Source organism: Coloeus monedula, assembly GCF_965178545.1.
Source record: "Coloeus monedula genome assembly, chromosome: 3".
In the NCBI taxonomy this organism is placed as follows: Eukaryota; Metazoa; Chordata; class Aves; order Passeriformes; family Corvidae; genus Coloeus; species Coloeus monedula.
Genome location: NC_138783.1, coordinates 93772018 through 93789995, shown reverse-complemented (window position 1 = coordinate 93789995; position 17978 = coordinate 93772018). Strand labels below are relative to the sequence as shown.

Sequence of the window (17978 nt, the reverse complement as noted above, 5' to 3'; positions counted from 1 at the left end):
ATTCAGATTATTTTCCTGGAGATAGAAGCTGCTGCTGTTTGGAAAACAGTGCATTACACCATCTGTTTCCTTCTGATTGCGCACTACCATAGCCATTGTTGTGATTAATTTCTTTGCTTCTAGGCACAAATTTGAGTGCTTGAAAGAAGATTAAAAGCTTGTTTGTGGACAGGGATGTAGCTAATGGCTAGATTTCAGTAGGATTGTGTGTACTTACCAACTTTACAGTTTAAGTCATCAATCTTCTGCATGCATTTGATATGTGAAGAAAGAAAGGAGAATGTGCTTTTTCCTTGTAATAATCCTCTACACAAATTGTTGGTGAGGTTTTCACCATGTGCCACTAGTGTCATCACATTCTCAAAACACTGCTGGGACAAAGAGCCACTTTTCATAAAATCATAGAATCATTTAGGTTGGAAAAGACTGTTAAGATCATCGAGTCCAACTATTAACCCAACACTAGCAAGTCCACAACTAAACCATGTCCCTAAGTGACACACATATATATATATGTCTTTTTAAATACTTCCAGAGATGGTGACTAAACCACTTCCCTGGGCAGCCTGATCCAGTGCCTGTCAAATGTTTTCATGAAGAGCTATTTTCTAGTATTCAATCTAAACCTCCCTGGTGCAGCCTGAGGCCATTTTCTCCTTACCTATCTGCCTCATTTTCTAACGAGGCAGAAGATGTCTGAAAGAAGATGTGTAGTTTCATCATCATACCACTTGATTGTCAGAACTGGTCCTTGGGTCATGAGACTGGCATGCTCCAAAAGCCCCAAACAAGTAGTTATCCTGCCAGGTAGGAGGGAAGCTCTGATGGCTGACAAACTGCCACAGGCACCCCATGGTCACATTCGGTGCCTCCACTGGGAAGCTCAGCAAGGAACACGTTGCAGCGTTGTCTCTGTGGATGTTGATGTCACCCTTTATCTGGCCAGAACCACTGCTTTGTTCCCCCAGTGACAAGCAGTGCAAGAAAATGCAGAATTTTGCCTAATATGCCGTGTCTCACCTCAGTTCCTCTTTTGTTTGAACCCTGAGTGTATAGTACAGTGGCAGTGTGTATCATGTGGTGTCCTCCCACTACTAGGCTGTTCCTGTCCTTCCTTCCTGTGAATTTTTACTTAAATAAGCTTGGAAAGCCTTTGATCCAGGACATGTAGCACAGCTGCAATATGCCATGGTCCATCTGCTTGATATAATGAATTGGGATAACAAGTTATTTGCATGAAACTCATCTGTTCTTAATTATTTTTTTGATTTTTTTTTGGGGTTGTCACATTTCAAGATTGTCACATTTGTCCATGATTTCATGTCAAAAGTTGAACCTCTTCCAGCTAGGACTGTAACAATTCTCCTCTGTTAACACAGTGTATGCAAACTAATATTTTGTAATAAGGTACTTAATATTTACTTCAATGTGACTTAATTAAAGTTTGTGTCTTTGAATATGCTTTCAGAGTAATAGATGATACATCATATTTTAAAACACTTCTTCAGGGTGATGTGCATAATGGTGTATATTTGGGTTATGGCAGCTCTGTGGCCATACAGGACATAGTTAAACAGAATTGAGAGGAAAATCTTGACTGCCAAGTAAAGCAGCATTATCAATTTCCTCTCTCCTGCACTCAAAGAGACAGGGGGAACAGACAGTGTAGGGTTTCCTGATATGTTTTAAGAAAGTCTGGGATTCATTTCCCCTCCCTTCCTTCCTATTAGCTGTTTGTTAACTCCCAGGAAAACCCAGGTTTTTCTCGTAAGACCTCTCTACTCACATATTCTGGAAACAGGCTCTGTCTTTGAAGGGCTCAGTTCTCTGTGCAAAAACAGGGGGAGGAAGAGGAGTTGTATTGATGATGGGAGTATAACTTTGGGCAAATGAGCTGAAGAGGAGTTTCTAATTGACAGCATTGTATTCACAATGGTATTTTCTTTTAATTTTCTGGCATGAGCACAGTGCTTGTCTCTGAAGGATACCAGTTGCTTGAGATGAAGTAGGAAACACAGCAAGTGTCAATGTGAGATTTCTGTCCTCGGAGTGCCGAGCTGTGGACTTACAAGCAAGACAGTAAAATTAAAAGAAAGACGTTCAACTTGCCTTCAGGAGAAACCTCGCAAGTTTCTTTGCAACAGCTGAACATCCCTCACGTTAAGGAGAAGGATGTGAAGAAGGAGGTGATTGTGCCAGCTACTTGGGATGAGCACTGGCATTGGATCTCCCTGTGCGGCTGGAGTGCATTAACAACCTGGATGTTTTGTGGCAGCTTTTCTTCATCCTAAACAGCACAGGGCTGTTAGTTTGGATATAGTTATTTTGGATGAAACACTAAAACAGAGACAGTTTTGCACCTTTTTTTATTTTCTTAAAATGTCTTGCTAGTCTGACGTGCTTGTATGAGAGGCTGTGACTTCTTTATTCATACTGCTCACACTGAAAGTAGACTGAAGCTGTGGCAAGATGTCCTGCTGCTGGGTGCAGCATGCTAGGAACTGAGAGATTGTTTCAGCTTCATGCAGAAAAGCGTCTTGGTGTTTCCAGTCCATTAAGTGCAACCAATCTTTCATTTCCTTTCTAGTGGAACTAGGTTTCTGAAGAAAAGCATATACAATACAAATAACTGCACTGCGCCCTCTTCCAGGACTTTAAAACTGCAGCCTTTTTTATAGTTTTTGGTGTCATCCGAATTTGACAAAGCAAGTTCACACTCTGTTGACATTTAAAAACAAAATCAGAGTATCTTTCATTGTGTTAGAAGAGAGTATTGCTAAAGAGGAGATCTATTATTTCCTTTGCCAAATAGTTTGGTGAAGATACACCCATGTCTCAACGCCGCCTTTTAAGGGAAGGACATGAAAGTCCTTTTAGGATCCTACAAAGATTCTTCCAAATCCCTCATGGCAGACGGCACTCAAGAAATAACCCACATCAAATATCCTCTGGTGAGGTGAATGTATACATGATCCTGTAGTGTGATGTGTGTGTACGCAGAATGTTTCAACTAAGTTGTGAGTTGAATACGAGCAGTAAGCAGCCTAGAATTTGTGTTACTGATTTTTTTTCAACTGATGATTCTTGCAGGAACAAGTGGGTTTTTTTCTGAAAGTATACTCATGTAGGGATCCAGCAATTGTTACAGTGAAAAAATACAAATCTTTATCATTATATTAGGTATTATTTATGATAGTAATTGCTCTCTGTCATCAGTACCTACTGGAGAAAAACTTTTTACCGTGTTTTTTCTTGCAATTCCAGGTGTATGACAGTACCTAACATAATTTGAATGCTTTACTTCAGCCCTCCTTTTATATTCTAGAAGAACATTGCTGAGTATTCCTCTCCTAAAAAGTATACCTATTTATGCAAAAGAAAATATTTATAACTAGACTAAAAAATCAAGAAGCCTCTGATTACATCTGTAATGTCCTAAATTTAGGGCTTGCCACCACTTACTCAGTCTAAAAATCTGTTTCATCTAGGATGTGTTAGTGTGACTGATAATTATATAAGCTTTGTGTTTAGTAAAGCTACATTTTGGTTGGGTTTTTTCTCTGAAATAAGTTAATCCTGACTGGCTAAGATAAGCTGAAGTAGATTTTCCAGTAATTAATTAAAACTTTCTTGTTCTTTTTTATGCACAGTGACCTATTATGATCTTTTAAAAAAAAAAAAAAAAAGGACTTTTTTTGTCCTTAATTAATTTGGAAATCTACATCAACATAAACTAAGCTACCTTTGCTAATTTTCAGTATTCCTTTCTTTAATATTGACATTTACTCTTAGAAACAAAAAAAAATACTAAAAGAAAAATGCCTCTCTGGTGATTTGATTTTCTTACACCTTCATTTGTACTGTGCTTGCTGAGTCTTTTGTCATCTATTGTGTTTGGAATTAAAATTATAAGGGGTTTTTAAAATAATTTTTTTTTTCTTTTATAACTTCTGGAATGTAAGGATTTCACCTTTCCTGACATACCAGTTCTGGGCATTTGTGAGGCCAAGATTTAGTACTTTTAGGAGTGCTTACTAGTAAATTATCAAAATCTAACAATCAGTTCTATTCAGCTGAGACTAGAAAAGCTTTTGAAGTAAATTGCTGTTAATAGCAGTAAAGAAAAATCAGGAAAATTTAGTAGTATTTTAACCATATGGGATGCCATCTTGTAAAGCAAAACAAAACAAGATCTCCTCAAATGTCAGTCTTACTTTCATGTAGGATTCAGCTATCCCTTGGCAGCACTCACAATGCAGTCAAGTCCATAGTGTAGCCATGAAAGCCACTACTTCCACCAAATATTTTATGATATTTATGTTTTTATGAGTTTCAGGCACCTACTGGCCATTCATTAATGGATTGGAGCTAGTCCAAAGTATAGGCAAAGCATTGACTACATAGGAGAAAAACACAAATGTAATATATTGAACACATTCTAACAGATAATATTCCTAGTTTTTGCCTAATTTCCTTTAGACCAAGGTCCTTAATATAAATCTTGTCATGCTATGTAATCATGTCTTACTTACATCTTCCTTTCACTGTTTAGAGGTGTGTGTATAGTCAGAAAATAGTATGTTTCTGTAGGAAGCTGTCCTGTCTCCCACCCATCTTTATTATTATTCCAAAACTCTTTTTGATCATGTGGCAGCCTTTTATGTTTGAAGTCTTCAAGTATGCAAAAATTCTGTTTCCTTTCCTTCCTGTTATCCATTTTGTGTTGACAGTAGGAAAGCAATTATAGGCTTTTAATGTTAACCTTATATATCCAGTAAGAATTACTCTGTTGTTTTGGTCAAAGCTGGTTGATGGCCTTTTGAACTGATATGACTTTTCCCACTTTCATGGTAGCAAGGCTCGGCTTTCAGTGGTACTTGCAGACCAAATGTTACACAGAAGGTGGAGCAAAGTTTTAGATTGTGGAAAGGGAGAGGTATTTCAGCCTGGGAACTTTTCTGTCCTGTAGCTACACTGGGTGAAACCACAATTTTGGCAGAATGTATTTCCAACGTAAATGTGCGTGTGATTCTATGAATCCCATGATGTATGCACCTCTCTTCTTGTGACAAAATTGAGCCACTCTGTCCTGTTGTCCCAAGTCTCACAAAGCTTTGTTCTCTGTTCATTAGCATCTCTGGAAATTGCTGAGAGCATGTTTGCTTTGCTGTCACTTCATCCTTTCCCTTCATGTTAAAATATTTATTATAAGATATAGAAACCTTTAACTAAACAATAAATGTCCTACTTCATATATTGATCTTGCATTACCTTATTTACCTTAATAAGAGAAGCTGGGCTGGCTTCCAGAGTTATCATACTTCATCAAATCCATCTCTGTTTTATTTTCATTTTAACAAAGCAGACTTTATTTACTTACAGCTTGTCGACAGTTGATCTGTCCTCCTTAGCCTCTCATTGTGCTGTTCTCTGCAGGTGTCTTTTACTCAGGGCAGGCTGTGTTGCCTTTATCCACTCACCCTGGTTGAGCCCTGGCTCTGGTGACACTTGCTCTTTGGAATGCAGATGTTTGGGACCAGGTGGCCCCTCCTGCCTGGATAGGCAGGGCCCAGGTTGGTGCAGTGAGTGCTGTGAGATAGCATCACATTTTCTGAATCCATCATTGACTGTGTATCTTCTGTATGCTTCTTCATCTCTGGCTGCAAGCAGGTGGGACAGCAGTTGTGGGTTTGTGGAGGGTTTCAGCCCTGGAAAACTGTGGCTCTGAGCAGTCTTCTCTGGGGACACCCATCTCCCATCAGCAGGGGAAGTTTTCCAAGGTGCTGATGTGCTGTGGCCCTTTGTGATGGGCATCCCAGTGTAGCGCTCACAGACCAGGCTTTGAGATCCTCCCTCTTCTCACTTTCTCTAAACAAATGGGAACAGTAGGTCAGCTTGAACTGAGAGCTGTAGAACAAGTCTGGCAAGTGGAGACGCCAGAGACATCTGTCTTCAGTCTGTGCTGTGCGTGGTATGGATGGGCAGCATCTTTGGAGGCATCCTGTAGTCTGCATCTTTTCACTCTGGATTCAGGTTGGTTTTCTGACAAAGATGACTGAAGCTCTAGGCCAGTGTGCTTTTGTGTGTAGTTCTAGGCATGTGATGAATGGGTGGCTGAGGAGAGTGGAGACTGACTGTGTCACAGGGTCCTTCCAATCCAAAGAAATTCTGTGAAAAGGTACAGTAAGCAGCACTGTAATGTGGGTGTCTCATACTAATAGATTTTTGTAGTGAGTCAGACAGAGCTTGGTTAATCCATAACCTGACTAATCCACCACAAAGAGTGAAGAAGAGTCTAGAGGAAGAGCACTTTTGCATCACCTGTGTCAGCCAAGGGGATGCAGATGTGGTACATCTTTTCCTGAAGCTGTATCAGTGTTTCTGTTGGATATTGGGCATTCTCATAAGGGGAGAGGGAGTTAGCTTATGGGCAGGCTAGCAAAATGTGTGGATATAGGAAATGTCAGACTGAACACAGAACAAACAATAGCAGAAATATTTATGTACCTGAAGGCTTCAGTGTAGCCAAAGCCTGCCTGGAGCCTGTGCAAACACTGACATTTCTGGTCAGTGTTAAAGTCTGCCACAACTTTATTACTGTTAGTCCCCACACTAGATAGGTCGAGGTGTGTACTGCTGTGTTCACTGTTTGCTGCATTCACACATTAGTTTGCTGGCTGTATAAAGGTGTTGAAAAGGGATTCATTTGAGATTTTAGGTTTCTGTGATTGCAGCTTTGATTGACCTGTCCTGCTTGAAATGCTCTTGCATTTTTTTGATCAGAAAGATGGAGAAGAGAGTTAGGTGTGAATCCATAGCAGAGGTGATAAACTGTACTTGTGAGTGAGCAGTTCAATATGACTGGTTCCAGATAGCATTGTGAATATCTGCCTGAAAAACAGTTTTGCTTTGCCTTGTTAAAGCCTAACATGAACAAAAATATGCTGAGGGCTTATGCTTATATATACTGTATCAGGCACTGGGTATATCAGCAGTCTGTAAATATTCAGGGTGGGGTCATGAGGGGAGAACACTATAATTAAAGAGATAATTACAAGAACAATTACATTAGTGAAGGAAAATATATTTGTAAAGTCGTCTTGTGCCACCTGTTGTATTTATGGAACAAAGTTCAGGTAATACAAAAGCTCTTGCCTTCTCAGGGCAGTTTGTTCTGAGCAGAGGAAGGGAAAAGTGGACCTCTTTCTTCTCTGATGATGAATCAGAGAGGAATTTCAGTAGCAGAAATGAAGAGTTATTATTTTTTCTCAGAATGGTGTTCATGGCTGGACTTTGTAGCACAGGGTAAGTTGGCTTAACTTACATTAACTCCTAGATCTTGTAAATGTAAACAGACCTATGTAGTCTGCTAAGTCAGGGGTGTGTAAGGTGTGTGGCTTGCAGCTGTGCTCCTGGGAGCATTTTAAACATGGTTTATATGTGCCAAAAACCCCATGTATTTCAAGAGTCTTAATATAAATTTTGCTAGCCCATTGATTCTTGAAAATGCACACTGTTCATAGAAAACACATCATTGGAGAGTCTGAGTGGTAAATGGTAGTATTTGGGTTTTATTTTAAAACCCTTTTTCCAAAGGAAGTAAAACATTAGGTATTTTAAGATTTAGATTTTCATATAAGTTTTTTATAGACTTTTTTTTTTTCAGATAGCATTCCCCAAACTTATTACCATTTAATATCTGTGATGTACTGAAGTGATTTATTTGGCTCAGGAAAGTTACTTTGTGAAAAGTGAGCACATCAGCAAAACCAGTGACAGCTGACATCCTTCTGAAACAGAAAAGGTCCCAAGCAGTATGTCTATCAAAAGTGAATTGTTTCTTCCCTGAAATCATTTTCAGAGCATTATCATACAATTTAATAGGGATGTGTTCAGTATATGTTTTCTGATAAAGAGGTTATTACTATTCAGATACCAATTCAGCAACCCTGGTAAATGTTTTTCTTCCTTCATTTATATGTCTGTATTGACCTGTCCTATAAATCTAAGGGAACTTAGCTTCCTTTTTTCAAGCACTTCTTTCTGCTTTTTTTTTTAAATTTAAAAATCTCTATTCTTTGTGTTAAAAAGTAAAATTGAAGGAAATGCATGATTTGAGAAGTGTATCTTACAATCACATTAAGATGTATGCTGTGATAGAAAGTAGAAATATCTAAAAAGGATGACATTTTCAGCAGATTTGTGAGATTGGTCCTACTCAAGATTCCTGAAATTGCTTATTATGTCCTATTTTTTTGTGTTTAGAAAGTGATTTGAATAAAATGATAACATTCTGAATTACACTGTTGTAAAAGTAACTATTTTCAAATTTTTAGTGGCTTAATTCAGAGGAAAGAATGTTACTTCTCCAGCTATGTGCATAATAAGAAAGGAATATGTTCTTAGATACTGCTATACAGACCACCTCTTTTATGCTCCTGGATGATGATTCTTCCAAGGAAACAAAGACTTTCAAGAGTGTCTCTAATGAGCGAGAGACACATATACAAAATTAGGGGCAATACCAGACCATGCCTCTAGACTCTTCTTCCATAGATCCACACTGACTGAACTCCATGAGCCTGTTACTTGTCCCTTGGACCTCTTCAGCCTCTCTTTTTCCCTGTTTGCTAAGATTTAAGCTGTCTTTGGGTTTTCTTACAGGGAACAGACCTTTTCTAAAGGTTGTTGTTGTGTGATGTAAAGGGTTGTGGATGTGAATGGAGGAAAAAAATGTGCAAAATAGTTCTGTTACTTCAATACATGTAAAATGAATCCTCAGAAAACAAAATCTGACTGTGCCTTTGACTCTTGAAATGGGGAAAAAATGTCTTCCTGACCATTAGTGCTATTTGAAAAGCCCATTTAATTAGAGGCAGTAGCTATATACGATATTATACCATAATAGGCAGTGAGCCAGTAAGAATTTATATTTTTTTCTGCTTTCATGGCCACTGAAGAACATATGAAAAAAAAAGAAAATGCAATAGTGAAAAAAAGAACTTAGGAGTCACCCTGATCAATAATCTGAGAGACTTTGCTTCAATAATTTAGAGTAAAATGACTCACTTTTCATACACTTTTGCTTTTCCATGTGGAGAATTGTCAACAAGTAGATATTTACTCTCTGGGCAGAACCAGTCCTGGAGCCAGGATGTAGCTTTATTTACTCCCTTTATCTTCTTCATTGTTCTTCCAAGAAGTTGCCAATGTCATGTGCTGTTGCAATCTCTTTAGTTCTACTGAAGTCTTGCTTAATAGGGCGGTTTGCACTACTTCCTCTTACTGTGTATGCTTACAGTGTTTAACAAAATCCCACATGATCTTCAAATTAACCTCAGAGGTTAAGCCTACCTGAAAAGGTCGAACACATATGGCCTCATGCAACCTAAGCCAAGAGGATCAAAGTTTATTGTAAGATTTCCAGAACTTCCTGACTGAAGCTAGCGGTTGTATTTACTTATTTATCTTACTTTGGAGCTACCACGTCTTCTTCCAAAGCAGGAAGCAGAGTTCAGTGCAACTTTTATGTGTTTCATTTCTTGCTCAGTGATCTAAAAAACACCCCAAAAAACCACCCTATTTTAGTCAGCAGTTAATCCAACATCACACACAGTTTGTTTCTTGCACTTGGACTCAAGTATGGCATAAAACCTTCTGCAGTCTTGTTGGTTTTTGCTTTTTTCTGAAAATAATGGCCGAGGGCTGCTGACAGCTCTAGTTTTCACATATACTTACTCTTCATTAGTATCTGTCAGTGTCTTCGGTGTCATTGACTGTGAGTTTGTCAACTTGCACACAATTCTAGGTGAGGGACCAGGCTGTTGAGTAAGTTCATTCTTTCCTTTTGGAGTGAGGCCAAAGAACTAACTGAAGGACCTGGGAGTCTTCTGTAGGGGCTGCTTCTCCCTTCTTACCCCAGGTGGAAAAAATGGGAGATTTTTCCACCTGCACTGTCGACAGCATGCAGTGAATCTCAGCCTTGTCTAATTATTTTAATCAGTCTTACCCTTCTTTGTAATTCCAAAGTTTCTAGTCAACTCTGGAACTTTTTAAATAGAGGTCACAAAAAAGTGAGTCCAGGGACCAAGTCAGAAGAAGATCCTGAAGGGCTCAGTGGGAATGGCTTGCAGTTGTCTTTTAGTAAGGAGTTTTGTCCACTTACCAAAACATTGCAGTTGGTGGGGCAGCTGGGAGAGAGTGAAGCTGTACTTTCAGGTGTGAGTGGTTAGTACACTTTTAAAAATCGTGTCCAGTACAATTCTCATGACAATTTACCTTAGAGTTGTCCTGGATTACAACAGTTCTTGTGATGTGTGAATTACTCACAGTAGTCTAAATCTGGACAGGGCTATATTCTGAGAACCACTTGGAGTTTCAGATGCACAAGCTTAACATAGTTGCTTAGTTGTGTTAGTGATGAGGAGTTCTCTGAATGATTCCCTCTTTTGATTTATCTCTCTGACAAATCACTTTAGAAGTCTCTACAGTATGTGACATACAGTTTATATGACTCTGTGTCAGAGAGCTAATGGAAGAACTCATTTATCTGTGTCTTTTGGCTTTCGGGGAAGGAGCTACCTGCTTTTCAGGCTTTCATTTGAAGGAAAGATGGAATATATATTGCCTTCATTTTCGTCTTCTAGGTGAAAGATTACTTTTCATGAAACATGAGTAATTTGTTTCATGCAGTGAGTCTGTGGAGCAGAATATTCTGTAATTCCTAAGACATCATGATTAAAAAATAAACATTTTCTCTGCTTTAGCCAAACACATAGTCCATCGTTGGTGGATTCCAAAGGTATATATGAGAAAGCAGATAGGGATCAACACATCAGTTGTTTTTAAAGAGAGGTAGTATGTGAAATGAAGAATTCAAGTTGTTGCCTCTATCCTTTTACATTAGAGAAACCTTACTTTTCTAATACTGTTTGTTATAGCTGCATTTTTTGAAACAGAAACTCATAACATATCCTTCTGGAGAGAACACAGCTCTCCTTCTTTTTTCCCTTCAAACTCTATAGCTTCTACCATCTAAATCTCCAGTAGTGTCTTCAGATATTCTAATTTAACTGTGCATGTGGGGCACAGGTAATGATTTGTGTCATCTACCATGATGGCTATCAAAGACTGTTTAAGGACTTCAGGTGCAAGTACAGGTGGTACCTACTACTTTCAGTGTAAACTTTTCCCCTTTTGGTTGATAGCATTTGACCTTGGCTTCTCCTCTGATTTTTTTCTGACTTCCAGCTATTGAAAATTATGTTCTTTGTCTGCAAGGTAAGTTGTAATAATAATTTTTGCAGATGTTGTCACTTGCCTTCAGAGAGTTATTTTAGGGCTCAATTCTTTGGAAAAAAATTGCAAGATTCCTAGTTTTTTGGGGTGTTTTAGGCTGGTTAGCATGCTCCCAAGTATGAGTAACGTGCACCTCCAGTTCAGCACAAAACCAATCTCTGTTGCCACATTCACTGAAAGCATTAAAGGAGGTTTGCTGGTATCTACCTTTAATATTAAAGCCTAAAAACTTAAGAACTGTCTTAGTGGCTCCTAATAAAGCCTGTTTCTTTGCCTTTGCCAAAAGAAGGACTTGGAGGTTTGGCCCAGCCCTTGACCCTTGAAATTTCTTTCCATATTCAGTTGTCTAAAAACAGATTAGACTGTATGCAGAGAACTTGAGTTGTGTTGGAAAAATTTGAAATGAACCTTCAGGTTTTGAGGTGTCAGGAGGTTGTTTTGGGGGTCATGTGCTTGGACTCAGGTAACAGCTTTCTCCCTGAACATGGCTAAACCACTATTTGGCAGTGTTTAATCCCTAAACAGCTGGAATTTTTCTGGGGGTTTGAGGATAAAGATCTTACAGTCACAAGAGTTATGGATCCTCCACCCAGTGTTTTCCACTTCGGCATGCTTCCAGTGTAAAAAAGAGAAAAGGTATTCCCAAGCTCATCTTATCAGATGGGGTTTCAGCCATTTGCCCAGTTTCAGGTCATCTCAGTTTATCCCCTTCAGCACTACAAAATAACCCAGCATATTTTTTGGGAACAAGGAGTCATAAACAGAGTAATAACAACTGTTTTCCACATTAGTTTGCTTCCTTCTCTCGGTTACAAAACCCTATTATTATTACTGTTTACATTTAAACAATGAGAATGCTCTGTCCCTTCTCCCTGTCCCAGTACATGCCAACCTCGAACCCTTGTGGTCCACAGGATTTTTGTGGATGCTCTATAGCATAGTCATGGTAGCGTGCTGCTGCCCTGAAGTCTCCTCTGCAAACAATGGGCTTGTTCACTCTTGAATAGTTTAAATTTTTTAAAACAATTTCCTCTATGTGACCATGTTTATTTTAGAAAGGAAAAAACAGAGGTTGCTCTTGTAACCTGCAAAAGGCATTGGTGCTTCAGGGAGAGAAGACATGTTTTAGAGCACAATACCAATAGTTAAGCAAGTGAGGGGAGGCAATATGGTATAAAACAATAATATAAACCCAGAGAAAACGTGACAAAGTAGGCTTTGGGTTGCTGTTTCCCAAATTGTGGAGTACACCAGAAATATACTGATTAGCTGCCAATCTCTGCTGTTGCATGGGAGGCAGTAACCTCAGTGGAAGTGCTGCCACAGATGGGAACAGGCTTGCAATAGGTCTATTTCTCAGTATTTAGGCTTCAGGAGAAACGTTGGTGGCTGGTTTATAGCACAGCACTTGATCTAAAGACCTCCTTGCAAGAGGAGTATTTGCACAAGCTCTTTATCAGCCAACTGCTGGTGGCTGCACCTGTGAACCTTTAATACCTGTGAATTCAGCCCAGCAGGGCTGGCTGAAGCTAAATACCACTCAGCTGCCAGGAGGTGCCAGGCAGATGTGTGTGGTTTTGGGCAAGCTCATCATAGAGTTGTGAGTCTTTTCCTTTCACTCAGGTACAATGAGAGCTTCTTTCTGCTTGCCTGAAGAAGAAAACATGAAATAAGCTCAATGAAGTCAGGGCTTTTGGTTGTTGGTTTGTGGAGACTAATACACTTATGTGCTGTTACCTGTTTGTAGCTGAGCTGTTGTTTCCTTCGCCAGTTAATAAAATAGGGTTATTAAAAATAAGATGTGCACTGTTTTTTTCTCCTTAAGGAATCACATACAAGTAACAGCAGGGACTAGAATATGTGTTATATGTAAGCTGTTTCAAATTTGTTCATAGCACAGGAGAAGGAATTCCATTGAAGAAAAAATCCTGAGCACTGATGGACATTTCCAGAGTCTCAGAAAGGGGAAAAAAATGGAATATTTGAGGGCCCCTTACACCTAAATGCTCTGAAGAAGTGTGTATAAGATATTTCTTACAGAAAATTTCAGTTTCTTTCCCTGAAACTTCCCTCAAAAGTGTGGTTCAGCAAATAAATCCTTGTTGGGAAGTGAGAGTACTCTTAATACTCTTTAATATTAGTTTGCTGTTGTTCTGTTTGTCTGAGGAATGTATTTGGTTCTTTGCTGATCTTTCTAATTGGGTGGGTGTCTGCATTTGTTATCCTTGGTACTGTGCATTTGGTGTGCTAGAAAGGTGTCTGTGAGTGTTCAGCATTGGCTGAGCTGCTGTAGTGTGGGGATGAAAACAGCAGCAGTTACAGGATGTGCTGTGTTTGAGTATAGGGAGATGGAGGCTTTTGGCAACAGACATAAAATCTGTCATGTTAAAAAGACGCTCTTAAATACTTTAAAGGTTGGCTGTAGGATGAGACCTGAACTGAAGAGGCCTCATTTGCTGCCACCATAGTGCAGGGAACTACAAAGAGTGCCCTCACCTTTGATCCACTTGCCTTGTGCTTTTTCGCTTAGTGCAAATACAGGGGTAAGAGCTCGGTTCAAATTATGTTGAACTAATCAGGTACGCACTTGGTAAGGCAGGAGTTGGTGGAAAATAAATGCATTTTTTTGCAGAGGCAACAAGAGGAAGAGCAGAAAGAATGGCTGGGACTTGTGCCTCTGTTGTCTCTTGTGAGATTCGTGGGCATTAGTTCAGCTGCTGCATGTGTCAGAACAGGTGGAATTTGCTCTTTGGCCTTTGTTTCATCTTTCTTTACATCTCCATTCTCCTTATGGAAAGGAGAGGAAACACAAAACTGTTTCAAAAGCCTTTTGGGGTTGCGGCATCTTCCCAGAACTGCAGATGGCGGGGACCCCAGAAGCATTGTTTTCTGTTAATTGCAACATCCTAATTGGTGGGGGTTAGGAGGTTGATGTGGTGGGCTGCCAAGTTTATATAGTTATTTTCTATAAGTTTGCATAATTACATCTCTTACATGGCTGGTGCATCTCTTTCTGTTATTGCTCATCTCAGAACAGTGTGAAGGTTTTTGAGGTGTGCTGAAAAATCCAGCCTGATGAGAGGCTGAGACTCATAAACCACCCTTGGCAGAGGTGGGGTTTTGTTGTTCCACGCCACAAGCTGGCCTGCGCTGTCACACCTGCAACAAGTGTGCCTAAAGTAAATACAGTAACAGGGCAAGCAGCAGTCTGTAATGTGGAAAATGAAGGTAATGCTGCTGTTAAAAAGCTTGTTCTCCATACTGCTTTCCTGAATGGGCCAGGAAGCATCCCAGGAAACTGGAAAAGAAGGAAAAAGTCTGTTGCCTTAGGTTGATTAAAATCGCAGGGACTGGCTGCTTTTTCAATCAGGTAAGGGCATGGGCTTCCTGTTTGGCTCCCGGAGACTGGAAACAGGACACAGTTACAGCTGCTGTGCTGCAGTTGTTTATGGATGTTACAACAGCTCTTTGCAGGGTTAGATTTTCTTAACCTGTTTTGTAGAAGTGGCTCATTAAAGGTATCACTGCCTTTTAAAATGATATATTAATATTTTCTTTAAAATCCTGCGTATACAAAATAAAAAGGTCAGGTGCGATTTTATGCCATGTCTTTCCACAGAAAGCGACTCGTGAGCTTTATCTCTTTTCCACTGACTAAATTTAATCAAGAATATCATGCTGCTAAGCACAAGGGGTAAGGTATTTTGTTCTCTCATTGTAGTGAGACTTATTTTCTTTAAAGGAAGTGAATTTCTCTTGAGAACCTAAAGCAATTCTCCTGGCTGGCTCTCCAGAAGAAGCCAGTCTGTTTTCTACTTCTTTCCTTTTTAATCAGTGGAAAATGATCTTGTCTTTTGCTGGTATTAAGTACCTTCTTGTCTTGAGGAAACTGTGGAGCCTGTTGAAGCCCAGGAGGGTGAAAGAATTGGCAATGGGAGAAAATGGAGATACTATTTTGGAAACATTTAAGTGGGGGGAATGGTGACCTTTGAGGATTGCTCAGTGTGTTTGCTTGCATTTTTTTCACACTTTTCCCATGTGTGGGGACTTAGTGGGTTGCACAGCCACAGACAGCTTGCTGCAGTATGCATGCCTAGGCCACAAAAATTCCAAATCATGAGTCAAAATCAAAACTTGATAAGTAAGAAGACAGTGGCATTTTTATCCTATCGGTTATGTAGGTTTTACCATTTTCAAGTGTGATCTCACAACAAAGTGAGTCAGATTTATACAGTGTGAGAAGGACTTCAGGTTGATGGCCAGTTCTGAAGAATTTTCCTTAAATTTGCCAATCTAAGATGACAAGTAATGATATGATCTCATAATCAGATTTTTTAAATTCCATTTGAAGCTCTGAGTAATCCTTCAGTACTGAAATATCATAACTAACTTGTCCAAACCCACCCCAACTGATTATTTTAGAGATGTGATGGAATGAATATTTTTTTAGCTGGTAATTTTGCCTCAGATCAAAAGCAGATCTCTCTTCTCCCTGTCCTCTTTGCTCTTTGTGTATTTTTGGGAATGATGATTTCTGCAAATTTTCTTTTACTCTCCTTCCTTTGCAATAAATAGTTTTGTAGCCTTTATCTGTGTTTGTCAGTATTACAGGAGCATATGATATTTTTTTTGGAACCAGTTCTCCCACAGCTTTTGACCTGAAAGTTTTCTGCTTCCTGAGTATCTTGTTCATCTGTGGGAAAAAAAAGATTCTGTGTACTTTAAGAGTCATAAAAAGGGTTTCCTATTGCTGACAAAGTTTTATTTTATACTTGGGCTATAAATATAGTTGCAATTGTGGCACAACACTTCATTGGCTGTAGTGGTCTCTGTTGGTTTTCCTTGCTTGCTGAATTAATATTCTTACTAACATATACGTTTCAAAATACGTAATAACCTGTTTTTCCTTTCCTGATTTTAATTCCTGTGCTGCTTTCATCATGTGTTCTGTTGTTACTACTCACTGTTGAGTTCTCCTTTCTGCTGCCACTAAACTCCACATCCATTTTTTTCCCTCCTTCCCTTGTTCTTTTAATCCCACTGCTGGTATAAAAATGGATCTCATTGTCTTGATTTTTCCAAATTTTAGTCCTACCTTCTACCCGAGCTCAGTAATGATTTGGTTTCCACCTTTAATTACAGTTTTCAGTTGTCATCAGACTGCAATCCCCTACCTCTGAATTTTGAACACCACTGCAGAAACCTTGAGCCCCAAGCCAGAAGTCCTCTTTCCTCACAACAGTGCAGTCTGAATAGCAGTATCTCTGTGTAGGCACTGCTGTTCTGAGTACTGCTGCTGTTTGTGAAGTTAAAATGGTCACATCCATTTCTTTGCTGGCTTTCCAGCTGTGGACAGAGGGAACTGTCACTAAATACTGCAGGATAAAGTGTCTTACTACTGACTCCTGTGTGATTAAACTAATCCTGAAAAAAAGTCCAGTTTTTGTGTCTCTCTGAAATAAGAAACCTTGGTAAGCCCTGCAGCACAGCCAAGGAGAGACCTATGATTAAAGACTTGTGGGGGAGCTCGTTAAGAAAGGACATGTAAATAAAAAAGTGTAAACTGATTAAAATTCAGTTCACAGAACACCAAAAAGATGTAATTTTTAGATTAGAAATTGAAACAGATGTGTGATAACTGCATTCAGTGACCAGGCTTCTGTCATGGTTTTGGGGAAAGCCCCTAAGAGTAGTCATGAGGCCAGAGAAGTACCATCCTTGATAGGGTGTTAGTCTGCCTTAAAAAATTACTGACATGTTCTTTTGCCTTTTGTCTTACTTCTTTGATACCTGGTGTGAGGGATGTGTAATCTTCAAACCTTTGAAGTTTATTATTGTCTTACAGTGCAAAGTGTTCTTTTAAGATGTAATTTCTCAGCAGCTTTCCTTATGTTTTTTCCAGCCATCATATTTTTGAAAGATAGTACAGGGTTCAGCCTTTTAATTGAACAGCATCCTTTTCTTTTAAGTGCTCCAGCACCTATTTGTATTTACCAGCATGCTCATTTTCAATGGAAAGAGTATATTTCTTCATGGATGGAAGCCTTAATTGGGTTTTTTTGTTATTGTTTTCTGACCATGATTTTTGATTGGTTATACTTGCTTAAATTTAAGTTTGGATATCATGCAGGGACTTTTTTTGATAACTTCACATCCAAGCTGAAAATTGCCAAAGCAGTTTCAAAATGGGTTAGTTTTGTTGCTGTGCGAAGATTTAACAAGCTGCTTAGTATAATGGATTTATGCAAACATATATGTTTGTGTGTGTGTATAACAGGTGTGTAAACTAATTTTAATCCTTGGAATCTTTTGATGTAAACCAGACAGAATGGTAAATTTTGAATGCTTGATGACTTCAAAAAGAATGAAACCTCTTTTGCATTTATTATTTAAAGAGAACAAGAAAGATTAGAAGAAGAAAATGGATGGAGCTTTTAAATAGTCTAGTATGCTAAACTAGAAGCCAACAGATTATGCATCAAATTGCTCCATGTCTTCAAAACTCCACAAATTTATAAATTCTACAGTTACAGGTGTGAGTTAGGTATATTTTGCTAGGGGCTTTTTTTTGAGAGAGAGTATTCATTTGCATTATAGTAACAATGATCCTATGAAGATAGATTTTGTGCTTGTACTGAATGCCACAAAGTGCCACATCACGTTATTGGCGTGCTTTTTGT

The 17978-nt window shown here is 39.0% G+C and overlaps 1 protein-coding gene across 2 annotated transcripts in view; it reads left to right on the top strand.

Annotated features, from left to right (window-relative positions):
- Positions 1-1841: 1841 nt before the first annotated feature.
- The window catches only part of MCF2L (MCF.2 cell line derived transforming sequence like), a 98241-nt gene continuing 82104 nt past the window's right edge, over positions 1842-17978 (top strand). Inside the window, exon 1 of one of the 2 annotated variants that reach the window (XM_082279364.1) lies at positions 1842-2951. In XM_082279364.1, coding sequence (XP_082135490.1) covers positions 2831-2951 — 121 coding nt within the window. In that variant the 5' untranslated portion in view covers positions 1842-2830. The remainder of the gene's footprint in view (positions 2952-17978) is intronic. The other variant, XM_082279358.1, reaches the window with a different exon arrangement.